This window comes from Phaethon aethereus (genome assembly GCF_964289735.1).
Source record: "Phaethon aethereus genome assembly, chromosome: 1".
Lineage (NCBI taxonomy): Eukaryota > Metazoa > Chordata > Aves > Phaethontiformes > Phaethontidae > Phaethon > Phaethon aethereus.
In genome coordinates this window covers 120,459,731-120,478,464 of record NC_138575.1, presented here as the reverse complement: position 1 = coordinate 120,478,464, position 18,734 = coordinate 120,459,731, and the positions used below count along the sequence as shown (strand labels likewise).

Here is an 18,734-nt window from a genome sequence, read left to right as displayed (position 1 = left end):
AAGCTGAGTGACAGTGCACCAATACCTTTAAACCCTAATCTCTTCCATCTCTGTAACTCTGGAAGAAGCTGTGATAGACAGGATGGTGCAAGGACTAACTTTTGTCCCAGTTCTCAAGTATTTACTATTGCATTCAAAAACAAAAACACAAAGAAAAAGCTGTTTTACCAAAAAGTGTAAGGTACCATGAGGAAAGGTACTGAGAAGACAGCTTTGTTTTGTCCCTGGGTGAGGTGCTCATCTCCAATGCCTGAGGACAAGTCAGTAGAGAGTGGCCAGAGGGCTTCCTCACAGGTCAGGCAAGGCAAGAAGTCCTTAAGTCAGCAGTAAAAGAAATGGGCAGGGTGTCTCCTCCAACAGGCTGAACACCACAGTGAGGTGCTGGGGGATCACAGCAGGAATGGACCAGCAGAGAGTGGCCAGGTTTATTAGATCCTCCTCCCACTGGTGGAGATACCGTACTGGGATAAGTGATCCATCATCTGCCCCATTTCTCATACTCCTACCCTCTACCTGATGGTGGCCAACAGCTGAGACCTAAAGCAAGTGAAGGAATGGGGTGCAGTAGATAGATGTTTCCTAAAACAGCCTTCTGGACATCGAGTGTTTGTGGCACACAGATTTCCCAACCCGGAGGTGTTGTTTTACTTAGGATGGGATTCTAACTTTTTTTTTTAATTTAAAAATAAAAAGAGCAAAGAAGGCTTTGAAGTCAAACTTTGTTATTAGAGGTGACATGCCAACCATGGGTAGGTGCCAACTGCAAGACTTTATTTTGACTGCTGTCTCATGAGGAAAGCTGGCAGCTGGAAGGGCAGGGAGGCATGTCCTGAAGAAGGTGAAGAATTTAGCCAGACTGCTTTCAACAGTGTCTTTGATGCTGGGTGGCTGAGAAAACAGAGCGCTGTTTTCTCTGCGTGCTGCAACAAAACATCTTTTAATAATTGTCTTCTGGGTCACACTGGGTTACAGCTTGGACCACTGCGTTGACCCAGTCCAGTGCAGGATACCAGATTTTGCTTCCGGAAAACACACTAGCATGGATTGCGTGTATTGGGATACTTCATAGCTTCTGCTATCATGATTTTTTTTTTTTTTCTACTGAGGGAGCAAAATAAACACCTTCCCTTCAGTCTCTCGATTCTAACACTGATCACACACACAAGAGGCAGCTAAGCTTTCAGTCTAAAATGAAGAAACAGTTCTGTGTTCAGGGAAAACAGACTGAAAATGAAATTTGTACTTATTGAAAGGACAATTAGGGCTCTGCAGCCATGGCATGAGAAAGAAACCCCAGGGTGAAAAAAAAAAAGAACCATTCATCGCGACAGACAATACCTTATTTTGCAGAAAATAACGTGTCTCCCATGACTAGGATGACAGCTCAAAGGCAGGTAACATACAGCACTACCTTTTTGTAGCTTTTTGGTTTGACGGCTTTTTTACCTCTTTGTGCCAAGTTCTGGCTCAGTTGAGGGGATCACAGCTCTTTACGCCCCTACGTCCTCTTCATCGTTAGTGTGGGACCAGGCTGTGGGCCAGCAGCCACTGAGACGCACCTAGGCCTGCAGCAGTGGCTGACGTGAAGGGAGGAAAGATGTCAGAGACTTCTTTTCCTTCACAGGGAGGATGAAAAGTAAGGATGAAGGACAGTGTCAGCAACTGTTCAGAGAAGACGAGGGCCTTGCTGCAAGATGCGCACCTACCCATTCGTCTCCATCCCTTTGGAAAGGCATATTCTCAAAAAAATCCCATCCTCTCCAAATTTTTTACATGCTGCCAAACCAGGGCAACTACTGTGAAAGTAGCATCAAGACATGGCAACACTTTGACAGAAAGAAAGGTCGGGAAGCCTACAGGAAGCTGCTTTTTTTTTTTTTTTTTTAAACTACTACAATTTCTACTCTTTAAGTATGTGCTTAAGAGTACACGTTTCCGTATTTCCTGCTTTTTGGCAAGGTAGAGGGATGGAGAAGAGTATGACCTAAAGATAGTTAAGACAGTAGACTTCCTTGTACAGGATATGATCAGGAACATGCCTCTGTTCTTCCATAGATTTACTCACCAGTTTATGCTTGCACAGGCATTCACAACACAGAATTCACGGCAGAAGTGCTGGTTTTCTCTGAGAGGCACAACATACAGGCATTAACTTGAATTTATATCTAAGCACAGAATGGTTGCACACACACAGCTTGGTTTGAGACCATCAGCCTACCCCCTCTTGCAGAAATTTCTCCAGCAAGCTCCCTACCCCAGTAAGCTGGGCTGGTTTGGTGGGGTTTGTTAGTTTTTGAGGTTTTGTTGGGGTTTTTTTTGTTTGTTTGTTTTTAATCCTGCAGAGGTTTAGGCAGGTGGTGGTTGGATGGACAAGGGGTGAATCAACAAATAAGCAAAAAGGAACTCCTCTGAAACTTTCCAAATTAAGAAGCACACACGCTATTTTCTTCTTCAAGAGGTTTTAATAAAGACTCATTTTTAAACCTCTCACGCTGTACAACACATTTAAATGTACATCAAGCTCAGATAAAAAATAAAGCTTTCTTACAAAGTACATTTTTCCAGTGAATTTTTTTTTTTTTGCAGTAAAAATAGCTGCTACATAAATCCCTCCTGATCTTTGAAAAGGAGTCACAGTTATTTCCAAAAATAGAATTCATATTTTAATCATACAGGATAAACTGCAGGAAGAAGAGACAAGTCAACTGAAAAAATAAGGCTTGTATATAAATTTTTTTTTAAAAGGACATGCATAGAAGTTGAAAAACATATGCCATTTATAAAGGAAAAAAGGTAATTTTATCCATATTAATATTTTCATTTTCAGTTACAGAAGAAACCACAAACAGGCCCTTTATGTCCCAGAATATAACATTAGTTTCTTGTAAAAATGCCAAAATGCACAAAGAATTGCCAGCTTCAGTACTGGCAAAATACTGAGCCAGCTCTCCCCCCCCCCCCCCCCATATCATAGGCATACCATATGCATGCATACTGAGTACTTATGTTGTCTCTCAGGCCAATTAAATATTTGCAGAAGGTTGTATATCCTAGACAAACATGAAAAAAAAAAAAAATCGGTAAGTTTACATTCGTCCTACTTCAAAACACACATACAATTAGTTTAATTTACACTATACAGTATTTGTTAAATAGGAACATTACAGAGTTTCAAAAAGAATCACAGAATATATACAAACTGAGCATTGAAATGGTAAGATTTTCCTTCCCTTCTTTAAAGGGTCTTTTTTGTTAATGGTTGCTACATCTGGTTTTGGACGCAGAGTGTTTATGTACCTATGCAGCACATTTCTGGAGTAGTAGTAATAATAATAATAATAATAATACGTGCTTTAGAACAAAACTAGTATCGATTCTCCTTACTGCTCATTTAAAATAAATTAGGTTGTGTTTTTTTTTTTTTTAAATAAATTGCATGATATAAGATGTAAGCAAGGATGATGGTGTTTTAAAATATCTGAGCAATAGTTGTGCTGCATCACTGGTTTCTCAGCCAACCTTTGGTTTTTAAAGCCAACCCATTATTACATGGCAGTGTAAGTAGCCAGAACGCTTTCCACGGCAGTACAGTTGAAATGCTTAACCCGAGAGCATTTCCATGCCTCCATGACAGAGCCAGGGTCCGTGCTGACTTCCGTGCTGCTCAAGCGCCCGACATGGCAACACCCGCAGCCGCTGGCGAAATAAGGCCACTTCCTTCCAGCTCTCCCCGGTTACAAAATCGGTTAGGGTCCTTATTTCCCCACAGCTGCACCCGGCCGAACGGCCAGAAGCACTGACGGCAGAGGGTTCCCAGGCGCGGTCCCGACACGCGATCGCCGCCCCCGCTGGCACCGCGTCCTGGGGCTCAGTCCTCCGTGTCGGGCTGCACCCCCAGCATCGCGTGCAGCTCCTCCGCCGTGTACCCCAGCAGGTTCTGCAGGTCGCACACGAAGCGGTACACGTAGCGTTTCCCTGACGTCTTGTGGATGATGTTCTTGTCGTAATAGTAGCGGAGGCCTCGGCTCAGCTTCTCATAGTTCATTTTTGGCTTGTTTTTCCTCCTTCCCCACCTCCGTGCCACCTGTGGTCCGAAAAGCAAGCAAAATGCAAAGGGTCTATTCAAGTCACGTTCTGCTAGTCGGTGGCTGATAAACGCAGTTATTAAAAGCCTCTCCCAGTCAGCATTTTATTTACTTTGCTTTATTTCAAAAATAAAGCAAAGTTTTTTGGTGATTTTTATTATTATTAAATTAAAGCGATTTCCTTTGTTTCACCAAACTCAGGTAAGAGTTGGCGACGGACCCCTCAGCTGAACATGCTCTGAGACAATTACCCACAGCAGCTTCAGGAGAAAGAGGCTGGTAGCAAATACCAGTGAAAAGGATACCTATTTGTAGTAGATAGGCCAAGATGTGTTTATGATCAAATTTATGTGAAATATGGTCTCCACTCTCAAGAATAGACCATTTAAACATTAATTTGCTATTGAGCAGTATGGGACAGCTCTTTAATTATATGAAGTTCCTTGGAGTTAAATTTCCAGTTAATGATTTCCACCCCCCCTTTTTTTTTTTTAAATAAAGGCTTCAGTGGACTTTATATCATGTCTCTTAATACAATACTGATAACAGTATCAGAAAATGAAAACGCATTCTATTTATTTTTAATGACTAAAGCTGTAAGTTCCCAAAATATTTTGAAAGCAGCACTACCATATTTGCTGTGTATCTAAAAGCATTTTCCCCATGCCTTTGTGCAATCCCAGGCAGTGTTGATTTAAACACATTCAGTAAGCTAATTACAGCATTACACCGTCAGGAGAACGAACTTTGTACGCTACCTTTAAGTGTTAAGCTATACATCGTGTGCTCCTAACTACAAGCAAATGCTGATACCCTTGGGTGGGAGGAGAAGGGGGAACATCCCACAGCAATCCTGACTGTACAGTAAAGCGTTTGCAGATGAAGAGATTTCAGTAAGTGTTTGATCTTGTAAATGCTTGATATTCAAGACTAGGCCCACAGACGGCAGATCAGACCCTACATCTTCTTGTTCATCACAATTAGCCACATACCTCGTCTGGGTCAGCAAGTTTAAATTCCCATCCATCTCCAGTCCAACTAATGAATGACTGACAGGACTTGTCAGTCAGTAACTCCAGAAGGAATTGCCACAGCTGGATAGGTCCACTGCCTGTTATGAGAGAGAGGGTGGGGAGAAACCACAATTAATACTTCTGCAAGCCCTTACCACAACCAATGTGTGTGACCATACTCATATCACAGGGTAAGTCTTGTAATTACTCCGATGTTTAAAAAAAAAAAAAACCAAAACAAATCGGAAAGAAACTGAAGGTTTTTCCCTATAATGCAAATCTGCCCACAAACATGTTAAAATTAAAACAAGTCAGCTTTTTCATGGAAACACAGGATTTGACATCAGCTATGTCTTTCCCTTTAATACAGGCTCCTTACCCCTCACTCCCACCTCCCATCAGCTGCATTTCAAGCTCTTATTCCTGTCCCGCAGTCCCCGGCTTGGCAAACATTCTAAAGGAAACAACTATTTCAGCAAGGACTACAGGAAGAAGGTCTAAACAAGCAAGCCAACACCTGCGGAAACTCACAAGTGTGGGAGATTTTGTCCCAGTTTCCCTCTTTTTCAAACAGATCAAAAAGTGCATTTCATTTTTACATGTTCCAATGTACCTGCCTGTTCTTGCTTTAGAGAGATAGTCCTATGAGATCTTATTTAGTAGGATTCCAAACTGAAACTCTTCATAAGTAGTTGTCCCTAAGTTGTAAGACGTACCTTACAACTATACAACTTTATCACCATGGCACACGTTTATAGAGACTATTGATATTACACAAGAACAGGAGTGACCATTTTGCTTCGTTACTTACCAGTAAAGCCAGCTAGAATTGCTGCTGGTATAACTGGTTTCCCTTGCTCTACAGGATCACTTCGTTCTTGAATATAGTCTTTGAAAGACATTGTAGGTTTGTTCAGACACAAGGACTGGCTACAGTCATCTTCAAAACTCTCATAGGATGGCACACGCTGTAAATCCACTAATGACGACTGGCTGTTCCAGGACTGCAGCATCGAATCTGAGCTTTCATAACTTTCTGCACCACTGTCACTAGATTCGTGTTCTCTAAGCTTACCTTTATAAAAGAAAAAAAAAGAGAAAAGTGTTGTTTGGTTTTTTTTCTCTCCCCCTTAATCTCACTTGTATATATAAATTATGCAAAGGAGGCAGAGACATACAGAATATGGCCTTGAACCCATGGTTATCATGCAGATAATGACTCACCAGAATTATCTATCAGCAAGTTCAGATTGCTTCTTGGGAAATCTTGATTTACTGCACAGTAGTTCACAGCAACAGCATCTGCTTGGGTTTTAGGGAACAATGAAAACTCTTGTTCTGGATTGAGGAGACCTGGTCCTGTGGAAGTCTGACAGACATCAGTCAAAAGACTGGGCTTGGGATAGCTGAGGGCTTTAGGGTATCCAGGCATTTGCATACCATACGAGTTCTGATCTACATTAACAGCTGAAGAAAGAAATAAAAGAATAAAAGAATGAATTAAGTGTTTTTCTCTGCAGTCCCTTAGACTAATACACCGCTGGCACCCCGCTACAATTCTCCCATGAAGAAGGAATCTTCCCATGAAAATCTGACTAAGAAAGAGTGGTAGATGCTACAGACCTACTAGAAAGACTACTGAAGTTGGTGAGAAGATTCCCATCTAATGGGCTCCAAATGAGATGCTGTAAATCTCCCTCTATAACTTGCTGACCACAAATACGTCTATTGTTTGTTCTTCAGGGAAACTACAGAGCTACAGAAAAAGCTGGAGAAGCTTAAGTGGTTTTGAGTAAGGCCCTCATCATTAAGTGGTGTAATAAGGTTGAGCTGGAGATTGACTGTGGTAGAATGAAATACAACACCAATCAAACTATCTGAGGGAGCTAGCGCTGTGTCCCACACTCTTTCAAAAGCTCTATTATGCTTCCACAGTCTTCAAAAAGGCCTAAACATAACTCCTGCTGCTCCCCAGTGATGCTGGGTTTTGACTCTGTCTGCTAGAGGTGGGAGTGGTCATTCTGCTCCACAGATGCAGGCTTTGGCATACCAAAAGGAAATTTGATTTTCTCAAAGCCTTTGCTCTTCAAAAGATTTCTGATATGAATTAGATGACAATTAAACAACACTAGAAAAGAAGGCTGTAGCAATTGAAGTCAAGTGTTCTCCTCAAGCACAGTAACTATTCTGGTGCTTTTATTTTTTTGTTTTTAAACTGGGATCTGTGGCATGCTTAGAACAAATGTTAAGAGATGTAAAATGTCAAATTTCTAAAAATACTTACTTAAGGAGTTATTATTGACCCAGTGAGGAACTGAGGTGAGATGAGAGTTCTCTACATATTGATCCTGTGTTTTCTCTTGGCTGTCTGGGTAGAGGAGGGGAAAAAAAAAAAAGAAAATTTGGTTTTATAGTTTTAAAGATCTGACTTGTATGCCATGAAAAGCTTCTGACTCTCTTTAGTATTTTAGGGCCATTGTTCACATAAATTTTACTAATGCACTGCATTGCACTCTCTTGAAAAAAACCACACCAAAAACCCAACCAACTTCCAACAGGCTTGAAAACCATCATATCAATTTAATTTTAATATAAAACTTAGAAACATCAACAATTGCAGTGTGTTTTAAGGTCCAAGTCCTTAATGGATGCAACTACTGAATGTTACACTCCAAAACAAATGGAAGTCACAGGGCACTGCATATAGTTTTAGCAATACCATCAGTGTTCACCTAAGACATCTCTAGGCCTCTGGTTTCATTTACACTTACTGAATTACCTCAAAACGCTACAGTAAAGGAAAAAAACAAAAAACCTCTTAACAAGAACTGAACAAATTTTGTCTAACTTATGCTTACTTTTTTTTAAATGGGGTATTACAGCAGCCTTATCCTAATCTTATTTATTTCAATGATTATTTCAAATAAAACCTGACTTCAATAGGTATTCAGCCTGAACACAGAATGATTTCTGCAGATATCTGCATTCATTCTTTGCGTACATAGGATGTATTAATAGTTCTGATAATCCTTTTATTAATCAAGTTTCAAAGTCTGTTTTGAGTTTTCATATGTAATAAAAGCCCTTCATAGTGAAACAAGTGTTGAAAGAGTCCCATTTCTGTTAGAACAGCCTTAAAACAAAAGCTCTTTCTGGCTCTGTAACTACCTTTTATCATCTGTTCCAGGTGTTCCCACAGAATATCACCCACATAGTCAGGCGCCAATTCCAGGAAACGCTCCTTGCCCAGGTTGCACAAGTCTTGGCCACTCATAAGAAACTGATGGAAGTTCACGTTTGCCAAGCTAAACTCATTGGTAGCCCATGAAAGCCACTGGCAAACTTGCTGTTCAGTCCACAGCCAGGGATCTGCAGGACAGAAAGCATTCAGCATTTAGAGATAACTCCTCGCTTTTGTCAAACAATCTTCATTAGAAGGCAGTGAATGAAAAAAATGTGTTAACTCAACTTAGTTCTGAATGAATTCAGAATGAATTTGTTCTTGAATTTAAAGAGAGAAAAAACAAAAAACAGTCCTCTATTTTCCTTCTGCATTCACTTGTAATCAGAGATGTCCTCAGCTTACTTGATTCTCTCTTAGGCTGCCAAAGCATGAGCTCTCCATGCACCCATTTTTAATACCAGCAAGTCTGGTCTTTCCAAGTCAAGCTGTGCCAGAATCACATAGGATCCATTCTTGTATTTCCTACTGACATCATTCGTTCTCTTTTGAAAGAGCCGCTATTCAGCATCCTCCTTAGCATTAAAAAAAGAGCTTATAAATAGAAAACACTTACTATTTGGAATACCCAGCCGACACTGTTCCTTTGTGAAACCACTGAAAGTATCTTTCAAGGCCTGACTCATCACAGCCTTACTGCACGGGGTTAACAGAGGCAATTCACAGTTGTTCGACTCTACAAGAAAGAAAAGGGGTGGAGGGGAAAAAGAAGATTCATTAACTTTTAGGCCAGTGAAAGGAGTGACAGGTTTTTGCTGCACTATTTGAAAAACAAGAAAGGGATGCTAGAAACTAAAGTATTTTAAAACCAGAAACAAACAGTGTCGATCCATTTTTTGATATATTAAGTCTTTGACTTGATGTATCAACACCAAAATCTCCATGCTACTGGTTTGATAAAATTGAGTCACAGTGAATTCAAGCTTTGCAGCTTTCCATAATATAGATCCTCATTTACTCTTAGTAGTTACATAAAGTGCCTTTGTCACAGGGAAATGTTACTCTTACTCTTTTTTTTTTTTTTTTTTTAAAGGAAATATGAGACGGCTTATTCCTATTTTGTCACCTATAGCTTGACCTCAGACTTCCTTCTAACTCCAAACAGCCTTCATTTACTTTGAGAGCTAAGTAACTGGTGGTAGGGTTGCGAAGAATGAGCTTGCACTACCCAATGTTGCTTTCCAGTGGGCTGTATTTCAGACCTTCCCATGCATCTCGCAATCTCACAAATACACAATGGAGCGATAGATTATTCTATTATCTGAACCATACAAGTGTGACTGGCAACAAGCTAATACCCAGTGCCTAAATAACGCAACAAAATCCAAAGTCAGCATCATCCTATGCCAGTATAAATAGCTAATGTGCTTAACTGATTTTTAAATTTGCAAGTAGATTCCATTTTAAGGACAAATTTGGCTGCCATTCAGCCTTTCTTATTGGGCAGTTTTCACAAGAAGATGCATCATTTTACTCTGAAAGAAGAACTTCTAGGTTGAAGAAAGCCAACCACACTGCCTACGTGTTTCAGATCAGGAAATCTTTTACTGACATTCTGTTTGTGATTGGCGTCATTAAGCAAGGGATAATTTGAGGACAACTTAACCAACTCAGTTCTGCATCGCTGAACCCTTGAGAGCCTCTGAGAACTCGCACAGAGGTTGCATTTGAAGAAGCTCTGCTATGTCAGAGGTGTATAACGGTGGCAGGGTATACAAAGGTGACGAACTTGGCAGACTTCAAGTCAGGTCACGAAGCTGTGCGGCTTTTCTCGTTTTCCTAGACTATCTACAGGCTCCACTTGGCCCAGCAAGTGGAGCTCATTACCAGCCCGTGCTTAACTTCTGTTTTTACCACACCCATCCTCAATATCTGCTGGGACTTGCTTTGCTGACCAGAGCAGGTGACTGATTAGAATCACATTAGAACAAAGGACTGGTGGTTTACAGTACAGAGGTTTGAGGCTTTTTTTCCCTTCCCTAAGGGGAAATAAAGGCAGCATCAGGTAAAATATCTACTTTTTGGAAAAAAATCCCTGATTTGTCAGGGACTTTAGGTAAGGATTTGTAAAGAACTTTTAGTAGGTACTGTCCTACATACACACACACAAAGAAAGGATCTGTAAACATCCCTACTCCCGATTTTAAAGTAAGGAGTAAAACAAATCCAGGGTGGGGAAGTGAAAGGGAACAAAGATTTTGTGTTCTGGGATTTAACACTGAAGGGTCAAGAGAAGAGCTTGCAGAATACCTGCAACATCTCAACCATAATTAAAATATAAGTTTAAATACACATAATAATTTATGTTTTAATTAAAAAAAATTAAACACTTTTAGCTCTGCTTTAATACATACTAAGTCTTCTTCCACAGACCATCAGTTTATTAGGCTACTGAATCCCATTCCTTTTTTTCCATGTTCCCATTCCTTTTCAGTACACACAACAGCAGTGATCAGCAGAGCAACTCACACGGATAAAATCGAGTAAGGACTAACAGTCTGTACTAAAACACTTTTTTATGGAAATCCATGTTGCACTTAGAGTGTATTCCTTTCTGATCGGTCTAAGGAACAAAGTGAAGAGTTACCATAAGAAGTAGAATCAAATCCTGTTGGCACTTCTTGAAGCGTTTGATCTTCGTTTAGTGAGAAAAAATATCCAGCAAAGAGAGAGTTTGAACTATCAAAGGTGTCAAATGCTGGTTGACGCTGCAAAGCAACAGAATAAATAAGAAACAAAGTGAGCATTTTGCTAGAGCACTGTCAGCTTCATTGCTAGGAAGTGGATGGGTTAGGTTTCCTAGATTTGGAGATCATGCACAACCACTATCTTGAATCAGCTAACTTGTGCCTTTGGAATATAAACATGACGACAGCATAGCTTCTCGTACAGGAATACGAAACAACTAACATCCAGACCACAGTGAGAGGTGGGTGGCATGTTCTGCAGGTTACAGTAAAGCCAAGTAAGGATATTCTTAGTTTTCCTGTAATTGAGGTTTTTAACAACAGAGAATGCACGTGTGTGTGTGTATATATATTTATTTCCAGGTATATTTTAAAGAAATCCTTATTTCCTTAACCGTCTAAATTAAACTATGCACTCAATAAGTACTTTGAGGGCAGAGGCAGGATCAGTAAATTATGGAAAAACAACTGCTGGTGCAAGACCTACGGTAGATTTATGCAGCTTTTTGTCTTTTTTTTTTTTTAAGGAAAAATTTAATCTGAATCACATCACTGGAAGCTATACAGCCAACTTTACAGGACTTGAGGAAAGATGTTACTCCTTTGCTGTGACTTTTATACTTATGAGTTACTGGATTTGTCAGCTATTATGTTTTTCAGTCATTCAAGTGCTCAGTGAAACACTGCTAGTTTCATCATGCAGAAAGGGATAAACAGGACTGATAAAATTGTTCCTGATAAAAGTGGATTCTACTGATATATTGGCAACATTCAATAAATATCGTTATATCTTGAAAACCTAACTTGTTTCAAACTTGACTTGTGTCCATTGTGAATACTAGAAATACTAGCACTATTACTAGATCCCCCAGCCATATTAGCCTTCAGGGGGCAGAGGGAATGTTAACAGAGGAGGAAATAACTTTAAAAACAACTTATGCAACTTGCCTGTTAGTCACAAGGGAACCGTATCTGTAATGTCTAGAGGCATGGATGGGTAAAAGTTGCCACTGAAATTTTTAAAAGCACCTGAGGATAGAACATTGTTCTGGAAAGCTCCAGCTTGCTCAGGGCAGCTGCTGCAGTTCGGGGAGCTGGAGACAAAGGCAACTTGCAAATGCTTACTTGTTGTAGGCATCCACTGGTCTGCCAGCTTATGCCAAGGTAGAGGCTTTAGCTGAGGACAAGGCAAAGGTTTTTCAGGGCAATATTCATGTGTGATGCAAAAGCAACATGAACTATGTTTCTGGAATAGCAGATGAGTCAGTATTAATATTTCCTCATATTCCCTAACTTTCCTTTTTATGTCATCACAAAGTTTCAAGTGGCTTGGAGTCTTTTTGCACCAGATGCCTTAAGGTGCCATGTATCATCCCGCTCTCCAATCTCCCCAAATTACATTAACCCTAGTAAGAAAACAGGCACCATAATTTTTTAGTTGTGTTTTGTAACAAGCTGCAATGCATCCTAGTACATACATTATGAAAGCATACACTCCACAGAAGAAAAAGCTGGTGGCTTATGATATTTTCATACCATGCCTCAGTTAAACGGGTTCAGAAATCTCCACTGAGCACTGGCCAGCAGAGACAAATTGTGTACAGTTGGTTCAGGTACCCCCCACAACTAGAGGAAAGAGTCAAAGCCAACCCATGAAAAGGCTTACATCCAAATGAAACAAGTTAATAAAAATTGCTAAAGCTGATAGTAAAAGATTCTTTATATATTACAAGATAAAAGCACTGACTCATCACTAGCGCCTAAAAGAAAGGGCAAGTTCTTTCAACACAATCTGGAAACTCCTGCGTTTTGTGTAAATAGTTGACCCTTATCCTGAGTCACTGGAAAAAATGCTGTGGCATGTGAATGAGTAAAATCCACACTGTCCTAGTTTCATATTTCAAAAAGGAGAAAATTAATGTTTAAGCAGGTTCTTGATTTAATAGCAGTAAAAGGGGAAGAACCCAACGTAGAATAAATTCTACTTGCCCTATCAGTTATGCAACCATTTTACATATGTTGAAAAAACAAATAAGAGTTAATTATTACAGAACAAAATAAAAAGAAATGCAAGCAGCTACAAAATAGTAGAATGCATGTCTCTTTTGACTTAATTGTATGATAACTGAGCACTGAATAACTGCTTAGAACCACGACTGGGTTACAGAGCACACAGCTGTTAAGTTGGGGTTTGTCTTGTGGATTTTGTTGTTGTGGGCAGGAGAGAAAGCTAAGAGGGGACATAAAACAGAGAAGTTAGCATACCACTGTCTCTCTAACTGATTCTTCAAAACACAGACATTCCTCAAAGTTAATGAGAACAGAAAATGCCTTCCTAACCTTTATTTGGTTTACATTAATCAATGCTGTGTAAAAAATTGATACTGGGATTAAAAAGTAACTTGCATGAATGGGGAGGTGGAAGCCCTTAAAGACTGAGTCTTTATAGTCTGCTTCTCATTTGTCCTTGGTTTGTTAAATTCCTTTCAAAACAAGGTAATAGTCTATCTACAGATAAAATATATTTAATAACTACCTTTGGTTTCTTACAATGTATTGGACTTCCATTCCACACAGTTGCATGTAGTAAGTGAATAACCTACTTTTTTTTTTATACTGCTCTTGAATGAATCAGAGCTAACCAGTTGTATCAGGACGGCCCTCTGCCAGTCTCATCAAGTTGACTATGTAAAGACCACCCCTATTGCCAACCCTGTAACCTTTATTTAGGCAAAAGTTCCACCAACGCCGATGAATTTGAGCTCAGTTCTTGTCTACCTCTTATTTTCAAATTCTTAGGATTTGGGGGGTGAAGGGAGGGAGCCTTCTTGGAGGAGAGGGTTGGGGGTGCAAGATCTACATTTTCCTGTTTCAGTTCTGCTTTTCACATCTCTGCTGAACTCAGTGGGAATACTCTAGAAGAAGATTAGAGGTTACAAGCAAGCAATTAAAACTTGAATATCTGTGTTCACCTTGGCATGGTTATACAATCCCTGTGCTAGCATTAATAAGAACCCAGTAAATGCATTGGCTGGGAGATGCCCCAGTTGGGTTTAGAAGGTGACAGCTCAAGAATACTCACCTTGAGCATTCCTCTGTACATGTTAGACACAGGAGCTACTTGATCCATGTTCCTGATCCCAAAATCACTCATCTGAAAAAAAATGAGAGGGGTCACATGAAAAATGTTGCTACTGAGGAAGCAAGCATGTTAACAGAAGTGTCCCACTGCTTCAGTACAGACGATGGAACAGCGCTCCGAATGAGACACAGGGAAAGCTTTCCTTCTCATCGCTCACATGCCGACCACACAGGGTGCAATTCCCACCTTTCCCACCTTGCCTAAGCAGCTTTTTCACTGGAAGACTTTTCACAGGCATCATCGGTGATAAAAGTTTGATGAAATGCGCAAACAAGAGGATGGTCAGCCTCTGATATCCAGTGCGAGGGCTTTTAGACCTTATCCCATTAGTCTGAAAAGCCTACAGAAGTCCTTTGTCCACCGAGTATCTGTCGCTTTGGGACACTTTCCAACTTTCACTCATTATCTTAAACATTTCAGGGCTTGTGTTATTTTTGCTTACTATATTTCTGCTCAGACACCATGATTCACTTTGGACTTTGGCTTTCAAAGGAAGGAAGAGAAGTGACAGAGCGCTCGCCATGACACACCTTCACAAACTAACATTCACCCCTTTCATGAACAATCATTGAAGCTGATGCCCACTATTAACAACCTGCTTCCTTCACTAAGCAAAGCATCTCCAAATCATGTTACCTTGCACATTTTGTAAACACGGGATTAGCATATTTATAAAGCTTTAGAGGCCCTAAGTTTTAATTGAAAAGGGCTTATGCAGTAAAATACCCTTTTTAAAGGGTTGATAATGGGATCACCATCAATACATTCATGCTACTGATGTCAAAGCTATACCACGTTGCCTGTATTACCAGGAACAGGGTTGTTGCGAGGCCTGTACAACTTGTTCTCTTACATGTATCACTTAAGGAAAAAGAGTGATAAGGTTCATATCCTTTTACTGACCTATGGGAGAGATCAAAGATAAGGAAAAAGCCAGTTTTATGGCCATTGTTCAGGTTTATCGTGATGCTGTAATTCAGGTGTTGGTGAACGATACCTTATCAGACTACACTGCGGCAAGTTGTTTCTCAACAATTTTCATTGTCCTTTTTCACAACATTGGGCTAAATTCTCTCTCTCCACAGAAACCATCTGAAAACATGCATTTCTATTTAGTCACATACGACACTTACTATTTCCACAAAACTGTGAGCACTTATTACAAGCACGCTCTCTCGCTAGTCATGTTAACACAAGGAGAAATCAAAATGCGGTCTTAAACTTAGAAAAAGATGGAAAATGAGGAGCTTAACAAAATAAGAGCAGCCTGCTGAAGTGACAACACAGTCAAGCACCATCCATATAAAAAAATAAAAACATCCAACAGCCAAAGACAAGGAACCCCTTCATCCTCTTATATAGTCAATCACTTAAAAAAAAAAAAAAAAAAAAAAAAATCAAGAGTCCTTAGCCTGAAAGGCCCATTTCAACTTCATTGTTATCAGATGTATGGGTCTTATCACTGAAACGAAATAAGTCAACTGACTATGAAAGGAGTATTTGACTTGCACTTCACTAATGTTACCCAAAAAGTGCAATCTACCGAACAATGGTTTTTACCTCAAATAGTGTGTACAAATATTTCATCTAAATTACACATCTCATTGAGCAGCAAAGAATTTTACACAGCATGAGTCTCACTCAGCAAGCATCCTAATCTTTTCATTAAATTTGCCACAGTTTAAACAACTGTTTATTCTTGCATTCGGCTGGGCTTTTAAAAAAAGTCTATGGCAATTTCCACCATATACTTTGTTTTGCCTTTGAAATTTTCTCTGGTATCTAGGGATAACCACTGTAAGCCTTGCCAGTCAGAAAGTATTTGTGAAAACATGCTATGTATCTTCAGTGATTTTTAGATCTGAGCCCCAGTTAGGGCTACAAATAAGACTTCTGACAATTTCAGGTGCAATCCTGGCCTCTACATGAATCCTGTTAGGAAAAAAAAAAAAAGGAAGGAGAGAATCCCATTCCTTTTAGTCAGCTAGTCCTGTTCCTACCTCATCTCTTTAGAAACGTTTAGGGTCCTAAGACAAAAGGTTTATATGAAGTCTTCACTACATGGCGTTGCTCATTAACCCAGGTCACCGTTTTTCCACGCCAGGCTGCTCCTGTGGCCCTGCCTGTGCACTACACAGCTCACGAAAAACTACGCATTGAGCTTTGGTCTAATAACACGCAAAGACCTGTAGCGCGTTCTGCAACACTCCAGTTTTCTTCGCTTAACCAAATCTCTCGCGTTGTTACGCATTTCTATAGCCTTTGCCCATCGTACATCAACTTTCTCCCCATCAGCAGGGCACGCTTCCAGCCCCGAGATCCGAGACCCTTACAGAGGCATCACGAAACAAGCAGAAGCGAAGAGGCAACACAGCTTTTCGCAGCACGAAGGGTTAAAGCTGGCTTTCTGCCGGACTTGCAAAGCTGCTGTTTAAGTTTAGAAAAAGACACTACTAAGGCGGCGCACGATGCGACTGGGCCTCTCTTCCAACTCCTCCACTAATGCAGCTGACTGCGACTTGCCAGCTATAATTGGTTTAACTGGCAGGACACCTTCTCCAACACCCCCGCATAGCTGAGTGGGTGAACCAGAACAGGGTCAACAGGATCAGGCACTTATTAACTAATACTCCTGAATTCTGATCGACTTCGTTTTGGCAATAGCCAGGTGCTTGCCCACAGCTGGAGCCTGCTGGGAATCATCCACATGGAGAACGAAACCATGCCAGTGTCCGCAGCGGATCTCCGCTGGTTTATTACTTTTTTTTTTTTTTTTTTAAATGGAGGGGAGCTGGTGGCTGTTTTGTTTTTACATGGCAAATTCAGGCTCCTGACAAATAAACAAACAAATAAATAAATAATTTCGTGCCGATGGGTGAAGGGACACCCGCCTGCCTCCGGAGCGCTGGTCCCCCCGTGCGGCTATCGGGTTCCGCAAGCACCGGTGGAAGAGAGAGCCGAGGGCTCGCACGGCTCGTCACACGTGTGACACGCTCGCCCACGCACAGGCCCGATGGGGAGACCGCGCAGCCCAGCGTCCTTCACGTCCCTTTAAAGCACTGACCGAACCCACAGAGCGCGCGCTGACCATTAACCCTTCCCTCCCGGGCGCGCGGCCGCCCCGCCGGAGCGTCCCCGTCCAGCGCCGCCCCCAGCGGCCCTCTCCCGCCGCCGGGCTCAGCCCCGCGGGCTCCCCCCGCCGCCCCCCTTCTCTGCCCGCTCCCCGGCCCCGGCTCCCGCCGCCGCCGCCCCCGGGGGCGGTGGCCATGCCCGGCTTTCCCCGAGGCGGCCGCCGAGACCGTCGTGTCCTCCCCCCGTCCCGGCGGCGGAGCGGCGCCGGTCGGTACGCACCGGCGAGCCGCCCCCCTCTCCCCGCCGCCGCCCCGGCCTCACCTGGCCCCCGAGCCCGGCGTTCGCCTGCTCCTCTGCGTCCCTCCCCGGCGGCGGCGGCGGCCCCACACACAGAGTCCAGGAAAAAAAAAAAAACAAAAAAACAGGCGCCGCTGCCTCTCCGGGAGCCAAAATATCCTCGATGTGGCAGAGCCGGCCAACAACAACAGCAGCGGCGGGTTGATCCCAGCGGAGAGTCCCGGAGGAAGAGGGGCGGGAGGAGGAAGGGAAGGCGGGTGCCCGGCGGCGGGTGCGTGGGCGCTGCCGGCCGGGCCGTGCCGCGCTATGCCGTGCCGCGCCGTGCTGTGCCGCGCCGCCCGCCCTCGCAGGCGCTCTTCAGCGGGCGGGGGGAGGTGGCGGCGGCGGGGCCCGCCCCCCCGCAAGCCCGGCCCCTTTCGTGGCCGCGGACCCGGTTGTTGTTGTCGTCGTCGCCTTCGCTACGGCGGCGGCCGCTGCGCCGGTACCGGCCGAGTCTCTCTCGGCTGCCCCACGGCCGGGCCGCTGCCCCGGCCCCGACGCCTCCCCGCTGCCTCCCGGTGCTGCTGGGCATGGGGAAAGGAAAAGGCAGCCCTAGCTCGTTCGGAGACAGGCTTATTTCTTTTTTTTTTCCTGGCTACACAGGAGGTAGTTCATGCTGGACGCTTTCCGTGCTTATTTTTAATTAGTAGCTGTCCTTGAGATAGCTAGGATTAGGAGAATTAACCCATAAAATCCAAGCATCTGTATAAATAGCCTATTTTCATAAGTAAATTGTGACACTTGCTGCTGTGGAAGTTCAGCAATTATGTCACGTTGCATCTCCTACGATTATTTTGGGGAGTTCTTAATATAAACCAGACGCGATGTGAAAGCTCTACCGACAGTTTCATCTTGCGAATTGCAGATCTAAGTGCCACAGTCAGTAAAACAGAGTTGGCGTTCCTCAGACCTTGAAAAAAATTGGTAGCCCTTGGAAAATTGCAAAGAGCTCTCTGCCACCAAAGCATAAAGTACCTTTCTGCTAAAATTACTTTGTCAGAGCTCTCCCCGAAGGGTTAGAGAGACTCGGTGGCCGGGCAGACAAGGAGGCACGGGTTGCTTTTCTTACCCATCTCCACGCTCTTTGGAGCCACCTAACTTTCCTGACTCTCTTGCCCCTTTTCCGTGGTGTCAAACACTTGGGCTACACCCAGCTGG

The 18,734-nt window shown here is 42.5% G+C and overlaps 1 protein-coding gene across 1 annotated transcript; it reads right to left on the bottom strand.

Moving 5' to 3' along the window:
• Positions 1-3,868: 3,868 nt before the first annotated feature.
• On the bottom strand, positions 3,869-14,180 carry ETS2 (ETS proto-oncogene 2, transcription factor; the record flags this gene model as incomplete). The annotated part of the gene is made up of 9 exons (XM_081998755.1): positions 3,869-4,084; positions 5,078-5,192; positions 5,906-6,173; positions 6,323-6,565; positions 7,383-7,466; positions 8,267-8,467; positions 8,896-9,015; positions 10,927-11,047; positions 14,109-14,180. The coding sequence occupies 9 exons, from the start codon at positions 14,178-14,180 to the stop codon at positions 3,869-3,871; spliced, it is 1,440 nt and encodes a 479-aa protein (XP_081854881.1).
• Between the last annotated feature and the right edge of the window lie 4,554 nt (positions 14,181-18,734).